At 47.9% G+C, this 23,474-nt stretch overlaps 1 protein-coding gene across 4 annotated transcripts in view; it reads right to left on the reverse strand.

The window, feature by feature from the left end:
- Positions 1-22,688, reverse strand: part of ENTREP3 (endosomal transmembrane epsin interactor 3) — a 35,881-nt gene extending 13,193 nt beyond the window's left edge. The window contains exons 1-9 of one of the 4 annotated variants that reach the window (XM_083715687.1): positions 22,517-22,688; positions 20,384-22,116; positions 16,897-16,953; positions 12,630-12,806; positions 11,297-11,398; positions 8,529-8,636; positions 6,186-6,346; positions 4,604-4,703; positions 3,310-3,397 (exon numbers count right to left, since the gene is read on the reverse strand). In XM_083715687.1, coding sequence (XP_083571813.1) covers positions 3,310-3,397; positions 4,604-4,703; positions 6,186-6,346; positions 8,529-8,636; positions 11,297-11,398; positions 12,630-12,806; positions 16,897-16,953; positions 20,384-20,608 — 1,018 coding nt within the window. In that variant the 5' untranslated portion in view covers positions 20,609-22,116; positions 22,517-22,688. Of the gene's footprint in view, positions 1-3,309; positions 3,398-4,603; positions 4,704-6,185; positions 6,347-8,528; positions 8,637-11,296; positions 11,402-12,629; positions 12,807-16,896; positions 16,954-20,383; positions 22,117-22,516 lie in introns of all 4 variants that reach the window. The other 3 variants (XM_083715686.1, XM_083715689.1, XM_083715688.1) reach the window with 3 other exon arrangements.
- Between the last annotated feature and the right edge of the window lie 786 nt (positions 22,689-23,474).

Raw genomic sequence — 23,474 nt, forward strand, 5'->3', positions numbered from 1 at the left:
GTGGAGGACTCCCTGGTCCTGAATGGGGTAACTGTGCCCCTGAAGGACCAGGTGTGCAGCCTGGGAGTCATTTTGGACTCACAGATGTCCATGGAGGCACAGGTCAATTCTGTGTTCAGGGCAGCTGTTTATCAGCTCCATCTGGTACGCAGGATGAGATCCTTCCTGCCCGCGGACTGTCTCGCCAGAGTGGTGCATGCTCTGGTTATCTCTCACTTGGACTACTGCAATGCGCTCTATGTGGGGCTACCTTTGAAGGCGACCTGGAAACTACAATTAATCCAGAATGCGGCAGCTAGACTGGTGACTGGGAGCGGCCGCCGAGACCATATAACACCGGTCTTGAAAGACCTACACTGGCTCCCAGTACATTTCCGAGCACAATTCAAAGTGTTGGTGCTGACCTTTAAAGCCGTAAACAGCCTCGGTCCAGTATACCTGAAGGAGCGTTTCCACCCTCATTGTTCAGCCCGGATGCTGAGGTCCATCGCCAAGGGCCTTCTGGCGGTTCCCTCACTGCAAGAAGCCAGGTTACAGGGAACCAGGCAGAGGGCCTTCTCGGTAGTGGTGCCCACCCTGTGGAATGCCCTCCCACCAGATGTCAATGAGAAAAATAACTACCAAACTTTTAGAAGACACCTAAAGGCAGCCCTGTTTAGGGAAGCTTTAATGTTTAATAGGTTATTGTATTTTGGTGTTTTGTTGGAAGCCGCCCAGAGTGGCTGGGAGGACCAGCCAGATGGGCGGGGTATAAATAATAAATTATTTTTAATATTAATATTAAATCTGTCCATTTGCAGCCCTCTCTGTTTTGCATATTCCCCATCTCAGGTCCCATTCTCCCATGCTAGTTTGGGATTTTTATCGTTCCCGTCTTTGTTCTTTCCAGAGAAGAATGGCAAATGAAGCTGTTGGACTATGCCGAAATGGCAAAACTGACCGGAAAGCTCCGGAACCAGAAAGACCAAAAATTTAATAAGGAGTGGGGGAAATTTACAATTTACCTTAAAGGTCGCTGTAAGCAGCTGAAAACTTTAGCACGATTGCAATAACACTTGTAATGTAACAAGAACTATGGATATAATGGAGTTACTTAAAAAAACCAACAACTTGGTTTGTTTTGAAAAGATGCAGTAGGAAAGGTTTAATAACAGAACCCATCGAGGGGAAGGTGGGAGGTCCAGAGATTTGGGAGAATCTTGTAACTTCGGATGTATGGTGGTATGAAAATAAGCAAAACCAAATAAAAATTATTAACAAAAAGAAAAAGAAAGTGAAGTCCTCATCAAACTCATCCGCATTCTAGCACAAATTCCCTGTGTGCACATTTTTATATGCAATTCCCCCTATCATGTGGATCTTGGGAAAGCAATTTCCCCACATATAATGCATTTTTGGGTGTGTTCTTTTCACGAGTTGTCAGGGAACTGCCATCAGAGCCAGAGGCGGAGGGAAGGCTCCTGAGGGATGCCGGAGAGGGTCCCAGCAGGGAGAGAGGCAGCCCATCTGCTGGGGAAGGAAATCAGCGTAACACCAGTGGAGAAGGGGGGCAGATGGGGGAATCGGAGAGGAGGCTCCAGGACTCTTTACCGGAGACCAGTGGGGAGAGCACGGGTACTCCGCTGCCCACACCCTCCCTGCGCAGAAGACTTCCGCGCAGGGAGAGTAGGAGGAGACTTGGCGTCAAAGAACTTCTTTGCTGGAAGAAGTTCAAGAAACGCCCACTGACAGATTCTGCCAGCGACTGAGACGGCCATGAGTAAAAGGCTGTCCAGAGAGAAAGGGTTCAACCAGGCAACCTAGCCAGGAGTGGCGGCAACTTACTCACGAGCAACCCCTAGAACCATTACACGAGTGTATGCCTTTTATGGACATTTTGCCTTAGTGCATGCGTGTTTCATTTTGTTAAAAATACTCTTTTCTCATTTTGCACATAGTTTAGAAAGCAACAAAACAAACGCAATGGGGTGAATCACATTTCGATGGGCAGGAGACAGAAATATGAATCTACTGTCTATCAAAATAGTCATCTGGTGCTCATATTCATCCACACATTACTTCACTGGAGAAATGCAATGCAAAACCTAGAAAAGTGTGGATTCTGAAGTGTGGATTCACGTATAGTTCCGCAAAGTACCAATTAGGCCTTTGAATGCGAAGTGAAATCAAATTTCTCCCCCGCCTAGAGTAGGGCAACCAAGTACAGGTGTCCACAGGAATTTTTGGGGTGGGGGAGGGGGCAGCAAAGTAAATATTCCAGATCACTTCATCAAAATACATGCTACAATCTTGTCCCTGACATCCTTGGACAGCTCTTTGGTCTTGGTCATGGTGGCTACTTTGGAATCTGCTGGACTGATGGCTTCTGTCGACAGGTGTCTTTTGTACAGGTACTGTAAGGAGCTGGGATTACAGGTAAGACCACTCCCTTACAGCAGGTGCCTCTAATCTCAGCTCGTTACATACAGTGAAGATACCAGGTAGCCTGACATCTGTCTGGTTGATAGGGGATCAAATACTTATTTCACTCATTGTTGTTGTTGTTTAGTCGTGTCCGACTCTTCGTGACCCCCTGGACCAGAGCACGCCAGGCACTCTTGTCTTCCACTGCCGCCCGCAGTTTGGTCAAACTCATGCTGGTAGCTTTGAGAACACTGTCCCACCTTCTCGTCCTCTGTCGTCCCCTTCTCCTTGTGCCCTCCATCTTTCCCAACATCAGGGTCTTTTCCAGGGAGTCTTCTCTTCTCATGAGGTGGCCAAAGTATTGGAGCCTCAGCTTCAGGATCTGTCCTTCCAGTGAGCACTCAGGGTTGATTTCCTTCAGAATGGAGAGGTTTGATCTTCTTGCAGTCCATGGGACTCTCAAGAGTCTCCTCCAGCACCATAATTCAAAAGCATCAATTCTTCGGCAATCAGCCTTCTTTATGGTCCAGCTCTCTCTTCCATACATTACTACTGGGAAAACCATGGCTTTAACTATACAGACCTTTGTTGGCAAGGTGATGTCTCTGCTTTTGAAGATGCTGTCTAAGTTTGCCATCGCCTTTATCCCATCGCCCATCACTCATTATAATGCACATCAATCTCTGACTTTTGTCTTCTGGGTTTCTGGGGGTTTTCCTGTTGTTATTCTGTCTCTCACAGCTACAATAAACCTATCATTAAAATTATGGACTGGTCATTCCTTCGTCAGAGGGCAAACAGGCAAATTTAGCAGGGGATCAAATACTTTCCCCCCTCACTGTACCTGTCAGAGATCTGGTCCACCCAGGTCCATCATTAGGAATGCATGCCTACAAAGGTCCTTACCTTCACCACTGAGGACAACAGATGGGACCCGGTTGCAGGAACAAGGACCATGTGAGGTATCTGTAAACTGCGAGTCAAACAGAGTCACCTGCAGAGCAAAGGCAGAAAATGTTGGTGCGCAGCAAACTCGGGAACACCTCGCCCCTGGGGGCTGAATGCGGCCCCTTCAAGCCTCTCTTTCTGGCCCTCATGACTCTTCCCCAAGCCGCACCCCCTACTAGGCCCTGCTTCAAGCCTTCCTCAAGGTTTCTTGCCTGGCTGAAATGTGTCCCATCTTATTGCAGCCATGCCTCTCACTTGCCTAGCTAGGTGATATAAACTAGCTTACGACCGGTCCTAAGACCTGCATTGGCTCCCAGTACATTTCCGAGCACAGTTCAAAGTGTTGGTGCTGACCTTTAAAGCCCTAAATGGCCTCGGTCCAGTATACTTGAAGGAGTTTCTCCACCCCCATTGCTCAGCCTGGACACCGAGGTCCAGCGCCGGGGGCCTTCTGGCAGTTCCCTCCCTGCGAGAAGCGAAGTTACAGGGAACCAGGCAGAAGGCCTTCTCGGTAGTGGCACCCACCCTGTATAACGGCCTCCCATCAGATGTCAAGGAGATAAACAACTGCAGTGGTACCTCAGTTTTCGAACGTAATCCGTTCTGGAAGACCGTTTGAGTTCCGAAACGTTTGAAAACCGAAAACTCAAAACGGAAGCCTCAAAATGGAAATCTCAATACGAAAAACTCAATACGGAAGCCGTGTTTACAGTTCGACTTCTGAAGCGCATTCGAAAACCGAAGCATTTACTTCCGGGTTTACGGTGTTTGAGTTTGAAAACCGAGGTAAAACGGTCTCTGACTTTTAGAAGACATCTAAAGGCTGCCCTGTATCGGGAAATTTTTAATGTATGTTGTTGTGTTGTGCTTTGACTATCTTCTGTTGGGAGCTGCCTAGAGTGTCTGGAGCAAGCCGGTCAGATGGGTGGCATATATTATTATTATTATTATTATTATTATTATTATTATTATTATTATCATCATCTCAAGTCTCCTTCACTTCCTCTAGGAAGACATTGGTTTCCCTCCAGGGAAAGAACCTGGAATATATTGATATATATATAGCCCAGATATTGTAAAGGTGATCTGTCATGGAACAACCCCCTTGTAACCAGGTAGCAGGGGCTACCCAGACCTCGTTGCTGGTTGCAAAGGGGTCCCCATGACACTTCAAGCTTCAGGGCTACAAACACATAAGTACACCACTACCAAAAGGAAGACCTTCCTGCCTTGAATTGTACCGATGTAATACCTGGCTGTCTCCGTGGAGTCCCATGACGGCCTCGTAACTGGGAGGGAAGTCAGTGGGGTAGAGAGGAACCGGGCTGTCCATTGAGCCATTGTAGGTTATGCTGTCAGGAGGAGAAATAATAACCTCATTGTCCATGACACACTTTCCTTCTTGGTTATGCATTTATATCTCACTCTTTCCCTTAAGGAGGTCAGAATGGTATGCAGTGAAAACAGCGGGGTGGGGGGGAAGTATTAGTTTTTAAAAAGTAAGAGATGAGAGGCTCTGAAGCCCATCTCCACCTGTGAGAGACACACAATCCGTACAGTTTCAAGCCTGCATTTTGCATCAATAAGGACTAGGAACCTGCATACAGTGGTACCTTGGTTCTCGAACCTAATCCATTCCGGGTGTCCATTCGACTCCCGAAACCATTCGAAAACCAAGGTGCGGCTTCTGATTGACGCGGAAGCAGCGTCAAATGTTTGGGTTCCGAAAAACATTCACAGACCGGATGTGATGGCCTGGGATTCGGACTCGGAGGCTGAACCTGAGGAATCCCAGCCTGCACAGGATTCCCCGCCTCCAGAACCAGCTGAGCCGGGGCTGGGGCCTGAGCCTGAAGGGTCTGCACCTGTGCTGGATCCTCAGGTGCAGGCACCAGCTGAGTCTGCTCTGGCTCCTGAGGTGATGGAGGACCCATTGCCTGCAGGTGCTCCATTCTCAGCCCCGTCAGGGGAAGAGGAGGTTGCCTCTGGGTCCGGTAACCCTCCAGCCTCTCCTGAGCTGCAGAGGCTCAGGGCAGAGAGGCAGAGGGAACTAAGTTCCCGCAGGAGGAGTGCTCGCCTCCAGGCCAGGAGAGGCGAGTCACCTGTGGACCGGGGCTGCCCTATGCCTCGGGGCAGATAAAAGCCGGCCAGCCCCAGTCCCAAGTTGCGGGAGCAATGTTGTTGGTAGCCTGTTCCTGCCTGCACCCTGTCCTGCTCTTCTGCCAGAGTTCCTGACCTCACCCGACTCCCTGCCTTGGACCCAGCTTCAGCTTTGACGGACAGCCTCCATACCACACTGTCAACCTCTGACTGGACTTGGACCTCGCTGCACGATTAACCCTTGGGACCAGCACACCGGAACTCTTACTTCTGGGTTTGCGGCGTTTGGGAGCCGATTTGTTCGACAACTACCGTATTTTCCGCTCTATAAGACGCACCTAGTTTTAGAGGAGAACAAGGAAAAAAATGTTCTCTCCCTCTCTGCTCAGCGCCTCTCCAGCAAAGCGGGAGGAGAAACGGAAGGGGCTCCTTCGCTAAAGGGGTGCTGCGCAGAGAGGGAAAGCTGCGCAGTGGCTCTCCAGCAAAGTGAAGCCAGCGAAAGCTGCGCAGCCTGCATTCGCTCCGTAAGACGCACACACATTTCCCCTTACTTTTTAGGAGGGGAAAAGTGCGTCTTATAGAGCGGAAAATACGGTAAGCTGTTTGAGAACCAAGGTACCTCTGTATTTAAAAACAAGGAAGACTTCTTTCCATCCTCAGCCTCTTTGTCCCCCAAACTGCTCCCAGGCTCCCCCTCTTATGTCCCCCACCTCTCCAACCCCCCCCCCCCACACCTTTGGGCATCCGTCTCTGAACTGCAGGTGTACTCTGGAGGGTAATAGGGCGGAGGTGGCACTGGGGGAACAAACTCTTCCAGGTCCAACATATGCTGCAAGAACGTGTCCGGGGGTGACGTGCAATCCAGCGTCACGGAGCTGGAACGTGGAGGGGACAGCTGTGGAAGGAGACAGAAAACAGGGTAAGTGATGGGGTTGGGCAAGATCTGAAAGGCCCCTGATGTTCTGAGGAGCCCTTTCTCTTGTTGACATAGGCTGGATACACACCATGTGTCTAAAGCAGTGTTTCCCAACCTTGGGCCTCCAGCTGTTTTTGAACTACAATTCCCATCATCCCTGACCACTGGTCTTGCTAGCTAGGGATGATGGGAGTTGTTGTCCAAAAACAGCTGGAGGCCCAAGGTTGGGAAACACTGGTCTAAAGCACACGGCGTCCCTCAAAGGATCCTGGGAACTTTTAGTCTATCCCTCGCCACACTACGGTTCCCAGCACCCTTAACAAACTACAGTTCCCAGATTTCTTTAAGCGGGTGTGTGCTTTAAATGTATGGTGGGTATGCAGCCCTGGGGTTAAGTCTGTTTCCTGGGCATAATTTGCAACCCATCAGTCCCAAAGAAGCCCAGAAATTGGATTTATCAGAACCTGGGAAACTTGTCTAAGAGTCACATCCAAATGAAGATTCCTGAGAACTGTAGTTTGCTGAGGGTGCTGGGAATTGTTGCTTCGCAAGGGGTCAACTACAGTTCCCAGGATTCTTTGGAAGAAGCCATGGGGCTTTCCATGTGACCAGAATCACGACACATCCACAAGGAATTGTGCCTCCAGTGTTGTGGGTGCAACTCTGTGGAACTCCCTCCCACAAGAAGTCACAGAAGCTGCTGTCCCTGATGAGTTTCAGGCACCTAATTAAAACCATTTTATTTCAGGAGAACCTTTGCACCACGAATGCTTCTCTGAGGCTTTACATTTTCTGGTGCTGTTTGTTGAAATTGCTTTTCTGAGGTTTAAATTATGCTTCGATTTCTATTCTGATGAGACGCTTTGAGACCTAGATGGTAAAAAGCAGGATGTGAACTTTTTAAAAAGAAAGGAAAGAAAGAAATGTATAACGTAGATGCTACCACTGAAGGAGGAGATCGAAGGGGAGGGCGAAACTTCAACATTCTTCTTTCAATCCCACTGCTCAAAAGGGAAGTGGTGAGTGAGGGGTGGGTTGTTTTTTTAAAAAAGATATTTATTGAAGTTTTAAAAGTTATACAAAAAAAAATAGCAAAAACAAAACACAAACACAAAAAATAACAGATATAAAAAAACAAAATACAAAACTAAAAACTATTTAAAAACAAATAAGGTTTTGTTCCCTTATTTTCTTATAACTTACTTCCCCGACCTCCTCATACCTCCCTTTTCTGTATTCCAATTTCTAATTATTAATTCAACAAATCCTCTCCCTTAATTTTCATTTAATTTTTAACCTTTCTTTTCTTTTTACTTAATCATTACAGCTGAAAACCACTTAATTTCTAAACCAACATCATTCTAACATTCATTAATTTTGCAATATTTCCTAAGATAGTCCTTAAATTTCTTCCAATCTTCTTCCGCCATCTCTCTTCCCTGGTCTCGGATTCTGCCAGGAGGGGTGGGTTTTTTCAGGAGGGTGGGGGTTTAAAGATTGGCCGGTAGGGCTCTGTCTTAGCATACAAGAATGGCAGGGATGGCAAACGTTCTGATCTGCCATCAGCTGTGAAGTTGTTTCTCTCCCCCCAACACACATCTGGTGCATTTCACAGGCCCACCTCACCCCATTCCAGCTGTTCACATCAGCACAACTTCATCAGTGTCAGATTTGTTTCTGTTTGGCTACACAGCAGAACCGGTGCATCATTACCCTACGTAAAGGCATTCACACCTCGGCTAGAGATGACTTAGGAGAAGCTTAAATACTCCTAATTTGTGTGGAGCTGGTTTGAGAAAAGTTATTAGAGTAGTATTTCATAACAAAACACAGGATGCATGTGTAGTTTGCATGAAGATTTTACCTGTCAGGGGAAAAGGTGGGGTAAATTGATAATTTTAATTTTTTGAATTTTTTTGAATTTAAATTCGTTAAAAAAAAAGTTAATTCAAATTTTTTTAATGTTAATTAATTTTTTTAAAAAATAAAATAAATTTACATTATTATTTCTAAACTGGCAGTGAGTTTGCAGTCAATGGGGGTGTGAAAGACAGCCCTGAAAAGATTTTGAGAGGATAAGGAGAGGTTTTGAAAGCGCTCAGATTGTTCCCAAGTGAATCTGAGGCAAGCTGGGAGCAGGCCGCCCATCTCTGGAACTCACCGCATAGAGGATGTCGAAAGAGAAGATTTGGATGCAACACATAATGGCAGAGAGGGTACACACCACGATGGCGAAAACAGTCAGGCCGCACACACTGAAGAGGAGGTCCTGAAGGGGCAGGGAAGGGGGGAGGTGGGGGGGTGTCAAAACAGATCATTGTCACTGCGGTTGCAAAGGAACACTTGATGATACGTCTGGCTGCCTAGACACTAACCCGTTTGCGACACACAAAGGTAGCTTTCCTTGACCCGGAAGAGCTCGTTGCGGACCCAAAACACACTGCTTTTCATCTAGATTTGATTCTAGGTCCTGCCATCAAGTTGATACACATTTGGAAAACCTTCCCTTGACCGGATTGGCTATCCATGCCTTTTTCTCCCTGCCCAGGGCCCAAGTGACTGAAAAATAAGGTTACCAGACGTCCCCGGATTTACAAACCAGTCCCCATACAAAATCCATTGAAGCTGAAAAGTGTCCCTGGATTTGTTAAGTTGTGGGTGAACATATCAGACCACACAGCGATTCTTCAGACAGCTCTCGTTTATTCACAGGCCAGAACAGAACTGAACTGAAGGGTTCAGCCAACCTGCCTATATAGAGCTCAACTACAAAGCAACAGTAACAACTTTCTGTAACTATCCAATCACTGAACGTCACTTTCAATTCCTTATTTGCATATGCAGACCTGAGTGAAAACTATCTACAGTATCCCCCTGCTGGCCCAGGGTGAGAACTTCAGTACATAACAGGACTCATTGAAAAAAATCTGGTAACCTTAATGAAGAAGGAATTGGTGATTGAAAGCTTGATGTACTGCCCACCCACAACTGCACTGGGCTGGTGTGGGGCACACACACACACACACACACACACACACACACCCCGTTGCAGGACAACTTACATCTGTCTTATACATCACAGAGTAATACATAAGCAATCTGCCACAAGTTTTTATTTTCAGAACAAAATCAGTTTCTCAATAAGGGCCTTTCAAGAGGAAACAAAGGGGCAAAAGATCTAGATTCGGGTAGTCCAACCTCTGCTTGTGCCCCCCCCCCCCGGCCTTTTTTGGCCGCCCTCAAGAAAAAAACACCTTAAAAATCTAAAAAATTAAGTCTGATTATTGGTAATATGTATATAATTATTGACGTTAAAAATTATTATAGCCTTGCTGTGTACGTATTAACTGTGTATTTCATATATTTAATTAAATATAACTGTGTATATCTAGTAATATTAAATATATTGCAAGCATCTTAATGTACGATATGGGAATTTAATTCAGTGCGTGGCCCAAAGGTTCTGTGTCGGAGTTCTCTTGCGGTCCATTTGGTCCGAGAGTCTGGGCCGCTTTAAGCTAGATTGTGTGTGGACCATGCAGAATAAAGGACTGAGGCTATGTTCACGTCATGGATTTGAAGCATGAGGTGACTGTAAGCCACTGTGGGAATTGTAGTTTTGTGAGGGGAATAGGGGCTGCCTAATAATAATAATAATAATAATTTATTTATACCTGCCCATCTGGCTGGGCTTCCCCAGCCACCCTGGCAGCTCCCAACAGAATATTAAAAATGCAATAAAACATCAACAACTCTCGGTGCCCTAAACAAACTACAGGTCCCAGGATTCTGTTTAGAGTGGTGGTGTGGTACTTTAAATGCATGGTGTAAAAGCGGCCTCAGCAGAGGCAGATTTCGGGGAGTGTGGCTGGTTTGCCCACACTGAGTCCCGAGCCCAGAGGGCGCCACCACAATGATGTAATGCGGCAAGAGGCAGAGGGGCACGAAATTTTGGCATCCAACAGGGCACGGCTGAAATTTGAAAGCCGCTGGCCTCAGGCTCCATTTATTCCTCCACACAACGTCGTGGGGGAAAGACCCACTTAAATCTCAGAAGCCTAATCTCCTTCTTTCTCTTGAAATAAAAAATTTAAGGTCATATATATATATAATAAATGTTCATAACTGCATGTATAAACCACATGTCTGAAACCCCACAGAAAAATTCCTGAAACCATTTTGTCCCTCCCAAATTGACCTCAAATATTTCTCTGTTAGGTCGAAGGAAAATGGAAAAGCCTCCCCATTGACCTTTTGTTCACAAATCCCGTCTTAAGGGTATGTCTGTGTATGAATAGGGTGACCCTGTGACCTGGCTCAGGAAACTAAGTATTTATCATTACAAAAGACTGGCCAGGCTCCCAAGGTAATCCAATCAAGTGACCATTAACAGGTAACCTGCCAGACAGGAGATAAACAATGCACTCAGATTTCTGTTGTAGACCGCCCTTTTTGTGATGTAGGTATGATGTATCTGGAGGGTGGTCTTGAGCTCCACCCCTTCTGTGATGTATGTATGAAGTTTCTGGGGGTGGTCTTGGACTCCAGGGGCGGGCAATTTAAAATGTCTATATAAGGGCAGGCACACCTTTGTTCTGGGTCCTCCTCCTTTCCTGTATGTGAGGGGAGCACCCTGTTGCAACAGTCAATAAAGATCAGGCTTACTAGCTGCTTTGCTTCTCAATATTCTCTGGTTGGCCTCTGTTATTTTCTCCACCAATGGAGAACCTACAAAGGACTCTATGAGGGCTCTTGTATACCCCATAAGGGAATAAGGGCAGATTTTTGTTTCTTACACTCTCATTCACATTCACACACACACACACACATACACATACACCTCCCATAAAACGTCAGATGCAGCATGTAACCTTCATCAAAAACCGCCAATAGATCCGTCTGCAATCAGGAGCATCCTTGTTTACTCACCTTGAGGACCAGGCGGACCTTGGAACAATTTGGATCCAGTTCTGCATTACTTCCACAGCTTCCGAGCTGGCAGCAAGGGCACAGCTGAGATGGAGAGGTGCCCTGCTGAGGAGACAGGAAAGGTTTGTTAGTGTGCTGCTGGCGAATGTTCTACTTTAACCTGAGGCAAGGTTTCTGGGCCTGCCCGCAGTTGCACAGCACCATGGGCCTCGTAGTCTCCTCCCTTCCTCCCCTGTTGCCCCTTTATCATTGGAATTGCCCCCACCCCAAAACAACTTTTGAAGCCTCCCCTCTTACTTCTTTCGACACCCACCTTTTCCACGAAGCGTTTGGCACACAACCATGCAAGTCCCCACAGCCCTGTCGCGACTAAACCGAACTACGCGGTAACTAAAACAATTCATATTCCCATTGCTATAAATACGCAAAGAAATAATCTAATGTAAAATGGTACATGCATGCTTGGAAGAGGGATGCAGCGGGGCATTTTTTGGGGGGGCGCAGCTGGCAGAGAAAGAGTTAAGTGGGCCCTCCTCCCCAATCCCTCTGCTCCAAAGCGCCCCCTTCAAAAGCTGCTTTTCCCCCTTTGAAGCCACCTTCCCCAACCAGGTGCCCTCCAGATGTCGCTGGAGTCATTTTCCCTCATCACTGGCCACACCGCTTGAGAATGATGAGAACTGGAGCCCAAGAACATGGCTGAACTACAACTCCCATCATCGAAGACCGTCATTGAACTACAACTCCCATCGTCCGTAACCATTGGCTGCGTTAGCTGAGGCTGACAGGAGCTGGAAACCCAATAACATTGTTGAACTACAACTCCCATCATCCATGACCATTGGCCAGGCTGGCTGAGGCTGATGGGAGCGGGAGTCCAAGAACATGGCTGAACCACAACTCCCATCATCCAAGACCGTTGTTGAACTACAACTCCCATCGTCCGTAACCATTGGCTGCGTTAGCTGAGGCTGACGGGAGCTGGAAACCCAATAACATTGTTGAACTACAACTGCCATCATCGAAGACCGTCGTTGAACTACAACTCCCATCGTCCATAACCACTGGCTGTGTTAGCTGAGCCTGACGGGAGCTGGAAACCCAATAACGTTGTTGAACCACAACCCCCATCATCCGTGACCATTGACCAAGCTGGCCGAGGCTGATGGGAGCGGGAGTCCAAGAATACGGCTGAACTACAACTCCCATCATCCCTCAGCATTAGCTGTGCCAGCTGCCAGGGGGTTCTGCCGGGAGCTTGGCGATGCCTGGAGAGTGGAAGGCTGCGCTGGAGGAAGAACGTAACGTATTAGCTCTGCTCTACGTCAAACCCCACCTGGACGTCCAGGCTCCGTATCCCCTGCTCCTTCCAGACCGCATAACGGTCTCGTTGTCTTACCGGCTCGCAAGCCTCCAGGGACTTCACCTGCTGCTGGGCATTTTGACAGGAGAGGATGGAGCCAGCCAGGGTGAGCATGACTCCGAGGACTGAGAGGAGCGTGAAGAAGGTAATCTGGGGGGTGGCGGGGAGAAAGAAGGCCGTTAAATCCCTAAGGAAGACGAAGGGGGAAGAGACACACACACAGGAAATGGAGGAAGAAGCTGCCTTGCACAGAGCCAGAACGCTGTCCCATCTAGCTCAGTAATAATAATAATAATAATAATAATAATAATAATAATAATAATAATAATAATAAATTTATTTATACCTCGCCCTCCCCAGCCAGAGCCGGGCTCAGGACAGCTAACACCAATAAAATCACAGTAAAAACATAATAGGGGGGAAAGGGGAGGGGGGAAGGAAAAGGGGGAAAAAACCCAATTTAAAATACAGGTTAAAATGCAATTTAAAATGCAGCCTCATTTTAAAGTAGCTGATAAATCAAGACCATAAGGAGAGGGAAACATAAGGGTCAGACTGAGTCCAAACCAAAGGCCAGGTGGCACAGCTCTGTCTCGCAGGCCCTGCGGAAAGATGTCAAGTCCCGCAGGGCCCTAGTCTCTTGTGACAGAACGTTCCACCACGTCGGGGCCAGTACTGAAAAGGCCCTGGCCCTAGTTGAGACCAGTCTAACCTCCTTCAGGCTCGGGACCTCCAGAGTATTGTTATTTGTGGACCTTAAGGTCCTCCGTGGGGCATACCAGGAGAGGCGGTCCCGTAGGTACATGGGTCCTAGGCTGCACAGGTTGTAGTCCTACCTGGAGATGCTGAGGACCGAACCCAGGACCTTCTGCATGGAAAGAAGATACTGTGCCCCCTGAGCTACAGCCCATCCCAAAACAGTCACAGTGAGGAATATCTTCAGACGGCAGATTTCCTTCCACCCCAGGCTGATTAAGTGTGCACAAAACCACTTCCGAACTCGAGAGGAGGTGGAGTTGCGGGCTTCACGCCTTCTTCACATGCGCGGGGGCCAGCTCTCAGCCTCCGCACGATTGAGGGGATCCCTGGCCGCGTCATCCCCTGGGATTGGCTGGCCTAGGGTGTGTGTGGCTGGTGCGACATCACACTGGCGCGGCCGGGGATCTCCCTCTTTTGCCATCTCAGCTCATCGGGTTTCCCACCCTCCCACGCTTTAGGTTTTCCTTTTGACCTTGCTATGGGCCTCGGTTGGTCGCCGTTGAGGGGCCTGGTAGGAATTTTTACCACTTGGCAAATTGGCACCAGCCACTTGGTTTTTCGCCTGCCTCGCAGCAAATCGTCACAACTTCCTCGGCATTGGTGGTTAGGCATTGGTAGGGGTATTGTCATGTAGATGAAGGGGGGGGGGAGGAAGCGCTATCACCTCCCCTGAATATTGAACGGTATTCCTGTTAAGTTGTGGGTGAACATATCAGACGACACAGTGATTCTTCAAACAGCTCTTGTTTATTCACAGGCCAGAACAGAACTGAACTGAAGGGTTCAGCCAGCCTGCTTATATAGAGCTCCAGCACAACGTTACTGTAGGAACTTTCTAAAACTATCCAATCACTGAACATCACTTTCGATCCCTTATTTGCATAACTATCTACAGTATCCCCCTGCTGGCCCAGGGTGAGAACTTCAGTACATAACAATTCCAGTAAAGGATTCCGGGGGGTGTGGTCCTGTCTGAAGCCTAGGGAGGTGAGGGCCTAAGGCACGCCCCCGAGCGGTGACCCCGGGGTAGTTCCTAGTTGATGTGCATCAGCAGGTCTCCCCCTACTGGTGTTAACCCTTCCCGGTCTTCAAGCAATCAGGCTGAAGCTGGATAGTCGGTTAGGACCAATGCTTAAGCCAATACCGCTCATTCCTGTAACCAATAAAGTTGTGGCCATTTTTTGCCCATTAACCTAAATATTTGTGTCATGTGTCTTTATTTCCACCGGGTGGGGGGGCTCGCCATGCAATGGAAGGTGCTACCAGTAGGGTTAGACCCTACAGAGTAGAGCTGGAAAAGGAGGACTTCCATAACAGCACAAAGCAAAGGGAGAACAAATTTCATCCTGGCTAGTAGCATTTTGACAGCCTTATCCTCCACAAAATTCTCTTTTGCGGCTGTCCAGGTTAGCGGCCGTCACAAATTCTTGCAGGTGTGAGTTCCACAGTAGGTGCCCTGCGGGGGCAAAACAACTCTTTTGTCTGACACCCGAATCTTCCCCTCAGTTGGCTTCATCTGATGTCCTCAAATTCCAGCGTTATAGGAAAGAGAGAGAGAAACTTTCCTCTTGTCCACTTGCAGCATTTTAAGCACATCTATCATGTCTAGACGGGGGTGGCACTGTGGTCTAAACCACAAAGCCTAGGGCTTGCAGATCAGAAGGTCGGCAGTTCGAATCCCCGTGACGGGGTGAACTCTCATTGCTCGGTCCCTGCTCCTGCCAACCTAGCAGTTTGAAAGCACGTCAAAATGCAAGTAGATAAATAGGTATCGCTCTGGCGGGAAGGTAAACGTCGTTTCCGTGCGCTGCTCTGGTTCGCCGGAAGCGGCTTAGTCATGCTAGTCACATGACCTGGAAGCTGTACTCAGCCGGTAAAGTGAGATGAGCGCCGCAACCCCAGAGTCGGCCATGACTGGACCTAATGGCCAGGGGTCCCTTTACCTTTGTCATGTCTAGGGCTGGGTGATATCTGATTTTCAACATCGCGATATCCGCTTCATCAACATCGCGATATACTGATATATCACAATGTCTGAAATAAGGATGGAGCTAAGCTGGCTTCACGGTTTTTCGCACGTTGTGATTTTTGCATACCACACAAACGCACACACACATTATGGTTTTGCTAGGTCAAAAATTATGAAACCGATATCATGATAGGGACTTCAAACCAGTTTGGGACAATATATTAATATATTGCCCAGCCCTAATCATGTCCCTCTCACCTGTCTGTTGGTTTCCTTCTAAGACAACTCATCTCTCTCTTTCTCTTTTTTTCTCGATCTCATGATGCCCCATTTTTGGAACGATAATGCCTCTCTCCACCCGCCTTCCATTCAGAGGCCTCCTCAGAACCCACCTTTTCCATAATGCCTTTGGCACAACCTCAGCTGGAAGGAATCCTAAGTATAAATGCGCTTCTTGACAATTTGTTTCCATTTATGCCTGCTTTGCCTTCCTTCTGCACATGAACCCTTTGTGTTTCCTAAGAACATTTGCTTTTCAGAGCTTGGGAAGTTTGTTCTGAAATGGAACTTGTTTTGGTTCAAGTTCAAGATGTCCAAAGAGGAACAGATTCGGACAAATGACCGTCCCTTTACAAAGCAAACTCGTTCAGGCCAGAGTTCAATTCAGGTTCGTCCAAATGATCCTCAACATTCAGACAGTTGCAGGGTGCTGAAGTAGAGAATACAGTGGTACCTCGGGTTACAAACACTTCGGGTTACAAACTCTGCTAACCCGGAAATAGCACTTTGGGTTGAGAACTTTGCCCCAGGATGAGAACAAAATTGCACAGCAGCGGCGTGGCGGCAGCACGAGGCTCCATTAGCTAAAACATGCCTCAGGTTAAGAACGGTTTTGGGTTAAAAACGGACCTTTGGAACGAATTAAGTTCGTAACCCGAGGTACCATTGTATACTTAAAGAATACGAAGAAAACATCAAAACACACGGTGGCGTGTGAATGGTTTTTTCCATATATTTCCCCCATCAATTACGTATTTTAATGGCCCAAAAACTCCAAAGCTTATTTTTTAAAAAAAAGCAAATGAAGAGAATGAACTTGATGATGAACTAGAAACCTTCCAAAGTTCCACCACCACAATAACGTTTTTTGTGTTCATTTAACTTGGCAGTTACAGGAACGACTTTCAGGCTTTCAGCCCAGAGATTTCTGAACTAATTCAGTTAACTGTGTTAAGAAGAGTTTGGACTTGATATCGCGCCTTTCACTCCTCTTAAGGAGTCTCAAAGCGGCCAACATTCTCCTTTCCCTTCCTCCCCCACAACAAACACTCTGTGAGGTGAGTGGGGCTGAGCGACTTCAAAGAAGTGTGACTGGCCCAAGGTCACCCAGCAGCTGAACGTGGAGGAGCGGGGAATCGAACCCGGTTCACCAGATTACGACACTACCGCTCTTAACCACTACACCACACTAGACTAGTTCATTCCAAACACGAACGAAGCGTCAGTACTTACCACCGGGGTGAACGGGCGCCTCCAGGAGACGATGCCAACTACTCCGGAGAATGCCAACTAGAGATCAAGACACACAGAGAAGAGAGGTTGCCTTGATTGCCAAAGATCTATCAGTGGCTTTGAGTGACCACTGCTGGTCCTCTCTAGGTGAGAAGGAAGCTGCTGAGAACTTGGCCGGGGGTGGGACGGCCCACTTCTATGCATTATTATTTTTAAAGAAGCTTTCACTTCTGCTTTCCATTAACCAAAGCTTTTCTCATTTTTCCAAAGGGCTGCCGCTGAATACGGTTCGGAAACTGCAGCTAGTGCAGAATTACACCAATCCTGGTCCAACTGCGCTGGCTGCCAATAAGTTTCCAGGCAGTGGTGTCGCGACGGGGGGACGGGGGGGACGGGCAGGGTGCCCCAGGTGCCATGTCTGGGGTGTGACAAGAAGGCACCCCGCGGGGACTTGCGGTGGCGCGAGCTGCCATTGCGCCGCCGCAGTTGCATGTGGAGGATCCTCTGCTTGTGGCTGCCAGAGGCAAACCGCTATGTACACCACGTGTGGCGTAGCACGAACAAGCTGTATGTAACGCTGCCGCACATGCGCTGTACATTGCGGTTTGCCGCCGGCGCCAATCAAGCTCCATAAGGACGGCGGTGGGATCCCTCCGTTGCCGCTACAGCCGCATGTAGAGGATCCTCTGTTCGCAGCTGTGGCAGCGACGGAGGGATTCTGGCACTGTCCATGTGGCGCTGGAGCACCGGCGCCAGCAAACTGCTATGTATATTGCATGTGCGGCGTCACTACGTACGGCCCGGGTGTCACGGTGCCTTTGTTCGCCCCTGTTTCCGGGCCCAATTTGAAGTGCTGTTCTTGATATATAAAGCCTTAAACAGCTCAGGACCGCAATACCTCAAGCATATGAACCTACCCAGCATATTTCCATATGAACCTACCCAGACCCTGAGATCATCTTATGAGGCCCTTCATTGAGTGCCTCCTCCACGAGAGGTCTGGATGGCGACAACACGAGAACGGGCCTTTATTGTGGTGGCTCCCCTTTTGTGGAATGCTCTCCCCAGGAAGGCTTGCCTGGCACCCTCATTATAAACTTTTAGGCACCAAGAGAAAGTGTTCCTTTTTAACCAGGCCCTGGGCTGACATCCGATGCCCTTTTAAATATATGGGGGGGGGGGGTATTGGTTTGTTGTTGTTCTTTATATTGTATTTTGTGTTTTTTATATTGCAGTTTTATGTTGTCAACGGCTCTGAGATATATGGCTAAAAGGTAGCATACACATTTAATAAATAATAATAATAATTTTCAAATCTTAAGCTCAGTTCTCCCCTATTTTCACATCACTGTACGGTTTGTTTAAAAAAACAACCATTTATTCCCAATAAATTGCCAGCATTTTAGTGCGAACCTCCTAATGGGCACGCTTTTCTACGCAGCATTGCCTAAAATGCACATTTTTGCAAAGCATATTTCCCCTCACACTTACATTTCCCCAGACGCAATGCATTTTGGCCTGCTCTTTTCTTTAGCATACGCAATTTTAGGCACGCTTTACCTCAGCGCATGCCTTTTCATGCACGTTGCTCAGCTGCAGAACTGCGCTACAAACAAAAAAATCTGGAGAAGTGCTGGTTTCGAAGCTGTTTCAGCTCAAATACAGTTGCAGAAAGCGTGACCGAATCACAGAGATTTTTTTTAGCAGTTGCTAGGAAGGACCTCCTGGAATAAGTCGGCACATCTCTGTCCCGGATTAAACAGGGGAGAGAGGCTGCAAAGCTCAGCGTTCTTTCCCATGGCTGCTGGCAGCCGAGTTGACTCTGATAGCAGAGGAAGGACACAGCATTTCTCAGTAGGCGGTGGATTTTATTATTATTATTTTATAATGGAGTTCATTCGCTCTAAATTATTCATGATTACATTTTTTTTTTATAAGCGATGTGATTGAAAACAGAGCCGGCAGAAACTGCCTCGAGCTGAGGAAACGGTGGATTGGTGCCTAAAGCTAAGTCCTGCTCCGAGGAGACCCAATGATATTAATTCTCAAGGGTTAACTGAGGCCAACTGGCTGCAATGGGTCTATTCTGAGCAGGATTTGTTAGATCTCAGTGTAAACAATGCTCAGAAGGGGGCGGGGGCCAAGTATCTTTGTGTCTTTGAGGTTCCAGGCCCTCCTCTCAGAGATATTTAGAGATTGGGTGCTAGAGGTCTGCAGTGCGCTGTACGTGGGGCTGCCCTAGAAGATGACTCTATTTGGTGCAAAATGGCAGCAGCCAGATTACTGGTTGGGGTTGCCTTTATAATAATAATAATAATAATAATAATAATAATAATAATAATAATAATAATTTTTTATTTATACCCCACCCTCCCTGGCCAAGACTGGGCTCAGGGCGGCTAACACTGAACATAAATACAGTAAAAACATTAAAACAAAAAACAGTTGATTAAAATAGAAGTTAGAATAATAGCTGTCAACTTTTCCCTTTTTAAAAGGGAAATTCCCTTATTCCGAATAGGATTCCTCGCAAGAAAAGGGAAAAGTTGACAGCTATGGTTAGAATACAGTTTAAAATACAGCTTAAAATGCAGCCTCGTTTTAGTGGTAGCCCATAGATCAAAGCCATAAGGGGAGAAAATGTCGTTGTTGTTGTTGTTGTTTGAATTTATATACCCACAAGTTTAACCCTATAAAAGTAAAAACCAACGCTAACCAACGTTAAAATGCCTAAATCAAATAGACATGATGAGAGACCAAATAAAAGTTTGCCAAACCAGGGAGAACTTGAAATTCAGAACCCCCCTGGTGAAACACCCACTGTGTCTGCAGAGTAGTTTATTGTCTTTTATTGAGTAATTAATGAGTAATTAATGAAATGGAATGACTACTTGCTCTCAGTGCTGTCATGTGAACCTATTGCCTATTAATGGCAATCTGCATCAGAGGCCCAGCTTCCAGGCGCCTCTGCCAGAGGTGAGGTGGGTGGTGAAATCAGACAGGGCCTTTATAGTGGTGGCTCCCTAACTGTATAATTCTTCACCTTGGGACAGTTAGCTGGTATCTATTTTGTTTGTCTCTCCAGATCCAGCTTATATGTTTCTGATTTCCCTGGGCTTTCAGTGGATTTTCTGCTGTATATTTTAATTATGATTGCTACTTATCAACTTGCTTTCAGTTTTGCTGCTGATTTCAGTGATAATTAGTGGGTAGTTTGTTTGTTTTTTTAAAAGATCTTTCTTGGAAGTGTTGGCTGATGGATGGCATCCCAGAAATCTGTTAAATAAGTAAATAACATCAGGCTTTTTTTGCCTTTCCCCCTTCTTCTTCTTCTTTTAAAACATAATCTGCAAATGGCTTGATTTAAATCAATGTGTGCTGCATGGGGAAGGTGGGGGAAGCCCAATATCTATCAATAATGGATCCAAAAATGGATCTGGGGAAAGCCTGAGGTTTCACCCAGCTGTGCTATGCAAGATGCACTCACCGGAAAACCAGCCCAGATAGGACATGCGTTCCGGATGTGGCTCTGCGAGGGCATGTTGGTGGTTACCAGCAGACTCAACGTCACGATCAGGACACCCAGGATCATCTGAACGAAGCCGAGGAGGAGGATGATCTGGAGCCAGGCCCGCCGGACGCGGAGGTGCGTGAAGCTGCGGGACGTTGTGTGGGCCGTCAGCGAGTAGCTGGAATCGCTCCTGGAGGGCATGACTCTGGCCCAAAGGAGGGCGGCTTCCGGAGGGACCCCAGAAGCAGCCGTAAACAGAAGCAACCCTGATCCTCAAAGGCTAGGCCTCGAACCCTCCTGCGTAAGGCACAGGTCCTGCTTTTCAAAAGAGGCAAGTTTTTTGTGGCTTTCCAAAAAGCAGCTTCTCGTTGGCTAACCCCAAATCCACTTGACTCTCTAGGCTCTGTATATTTGAGAAGAAACTGACGAAAAGGAGGGCGGATGTTGGTGTATAATTCCAAGGCAGCAACACGGCTTCACCAGGGCACCGCCCTAGAAGATATCTCAACGGTGAAAGGGTGCCTCTGAGCATGCGTGGAGGGCCCCTGCCCTGAGCAAACACACACATAAATGCATCCGACGGGAGAGGGATTCCAGGGGAGGAGACGAGGGGTGACGAGGAGAGTTTGGCCCTGGCACACTTTCGCTTTTAGCTGGACGCCGCCTCGGGGGAGAAGGAGATGCCAACTTCCAGATTTCCCCCCGCCCAAGAAAGCCACTGCCCAGGAGAAGGAACATCAGAGCTTGGCTTCAGGATAGGGATCATCCCAACCTCAAAAGCCCAGAGGTTGGAGAGACAGAGCCACCAACCCAACCCTCCCGTCCTCCACGTGAATCGGTCCAGCAGAATGTGAATCCTCCAGGTCCCATGTGAACAGCATCTAACCACATCACTTGGTAGTCGAATGGGGAAAGTTAGCCCTTTTTCTCAGCCTGGCTGTGGTTAAAACGCACCGTGCAGTTTTGAATGTGCAGGCCTTTGCGCTCTCCCTTTGGAAAAAGGCCTCCAGGCCAGCAGGAGATGAAGGACTGGATGCAGAGAGATTGTTACGCAAAGAAGGGGCTTTCTGACTTTTTCCACAGCTGGGGTCCTCAAGAGAGCCATCTTTCCCGAATCAGGGATCATCATGGCCCAAAGGGGACCCTTGCCTGGCAGCCATGGGATGGTTGTTTATCCGGACAGGAGTTTGCTTCCAAGGAGGAGAGAGAATCGCAAGAGCAGCAGCTGCAGCAAGCGGTTGATGCTGTTTCCGACGGATGAGAAACACGAAGTGGTTCCCGGACGAGCGATGGATTCTCAGCCGACCGCTGCTCCTCTGACGGGCGGCCTGGCACCACCGCTGCCATCCACGCGGCTTGCCTCCTCCCTCCTCCCCTCAACCCAGTGTTGGCAGATGGATCAGGAAAAGATGTCCGGAGTCAGCTCCAAAACCCCAGAGGATTCTCACTGAGCCGCTGGCAAACCGACCTGACGCTGCGGTAACCACCCCGAGCAGGAGATGGTGGCATCTCGGCTTGGTACAGCAGAAGGCAGCAGTCTCATCCGGCACAGAGGTTGGCAATTGCCAGAGTTCAAGCATTACCCAGGGAAAGTTTTTTTGGGGGGTGGGTGGGGAGAGGGTCCCAGCCGTGGGGGGAGAGGCTTGTTCTTCTGCGCCGTGCAGACAGAAGGCGTCAGCTCTTAAAGAGGCCACAAAACTCCGAGCCGTCTGAAAAAACAGAATTGCCACAGGATAAAATGTGAAATTCAGAACCCCCCTGGTGAAACACCCACTGTGTCTTGGTAAAATGTCTTGGTAAAAAGCTGGGCACCTTTGCTTCCCTATCACAGTGGGGCTCACCTCCCTCAGCTTCACCCTATAAACTTTGGTCTGCCCCACCCCACCCCAGAGGTCTACTGGGAAGCCCCCAACTTTGCAAAACACCCAAATCCCTCCATCTAAACTGCTTCTAAAAGGAAGAGACTAGCCAACAGCCTGGCTGGCTTGCTACAGATTCTTCCACACCCTCCACCTCACCCCACCCCGCTCCCCTCTGCTCCCCATCTCATCTTTCTTCCTCCCCCCCCCCCAAAAAAAAAACAGGAGCTAAACACAGCTGCAGACTTACCAGGCATGGGAGGAGTCTGCCTGCCCAGCTGCAGGGCAGCTCCTGGCCGGGGATGTTCCAGGAGCCACCTCCCCCTGCCAGGCGCTTGCATCCCTCTCTCTCTGGAGGATGCTCGGCTGGTCCTGATGCTGCAAGGAGGAAGGGCACGCCCTGCCGTGATGCATCTTGGGAGTTGTAGTTAATCAGCCAAGGACTAGGATCCCATGCTTTTGCCCTGCCAGGGGAAGGGTACAGGGAGCCCAGCTTGGGCACGGTGGGTGTGGATAATTGTGTTCCAGAGTTTCCCTGTTTGGATGGCAAGGGGCATGGGGACATAAGAAGAACAGGGAAAATCTCAGATCTTTCAGGAATGAGCAAGGTATTGCTGGTAGTAGCCTGTCCACTTTAACAGGACCAGTGCTGATTTTTTTAGTTTTGTATTGTTTTGATTGAGAACTCATGTGCTAATCCTGCCATAACTGCATACACATTTTAAAATAATAATAATAATAATAATAATAATAATAATAATAATAATAATAATAATGCATAGCCCCTGTATTTAAGCGAGAAATCTGTTCAGTCATCCTCTGCTTCCAAAACAGGGTAATAAACTCAAGGTCTGCATTAGGCTTCAGCTGTCCCATAAAATTGTATCATCTGGCCTGTCCAAATTTACAAGCAGTAATTTGGGCTTTCAGATTTCAGCAGCACCCTGCGCAACACCAAAATTCACTCCCCTTCCTCCGTCATTCAGCTTCCGTTCTAAGTCATTGTGGTAGCACCTCCAGCAGCGCCCTCTCAGCTCAGTGGGAGTGGACCGGTTGCGCTCCCTTAAATCTGCCTCTGTTCACAACCCTTATGCTGAGAAAGAAGAGCTGGAATTTTAACCTGACACCAAAGGTGCTTCATCATTGGTGTGGGTGTGTCTGCATCTGAGCATGCACAGAGTGCCTCTTCTTTTGAATAAATACAGCCA

This window comes from Podarcis gaigeae (assembly GCF_964106915.1).
Source record: "Podarcis gaigeae genome assembly, chromosome: 16".
NCBI classification, from domain to species: domain Eukaryota; kingdom Metazoa; phylum Chordata; class Lepidosauria; order Squamata; family Lacertidae; genus Podarcis; species Podarcis gaigeae.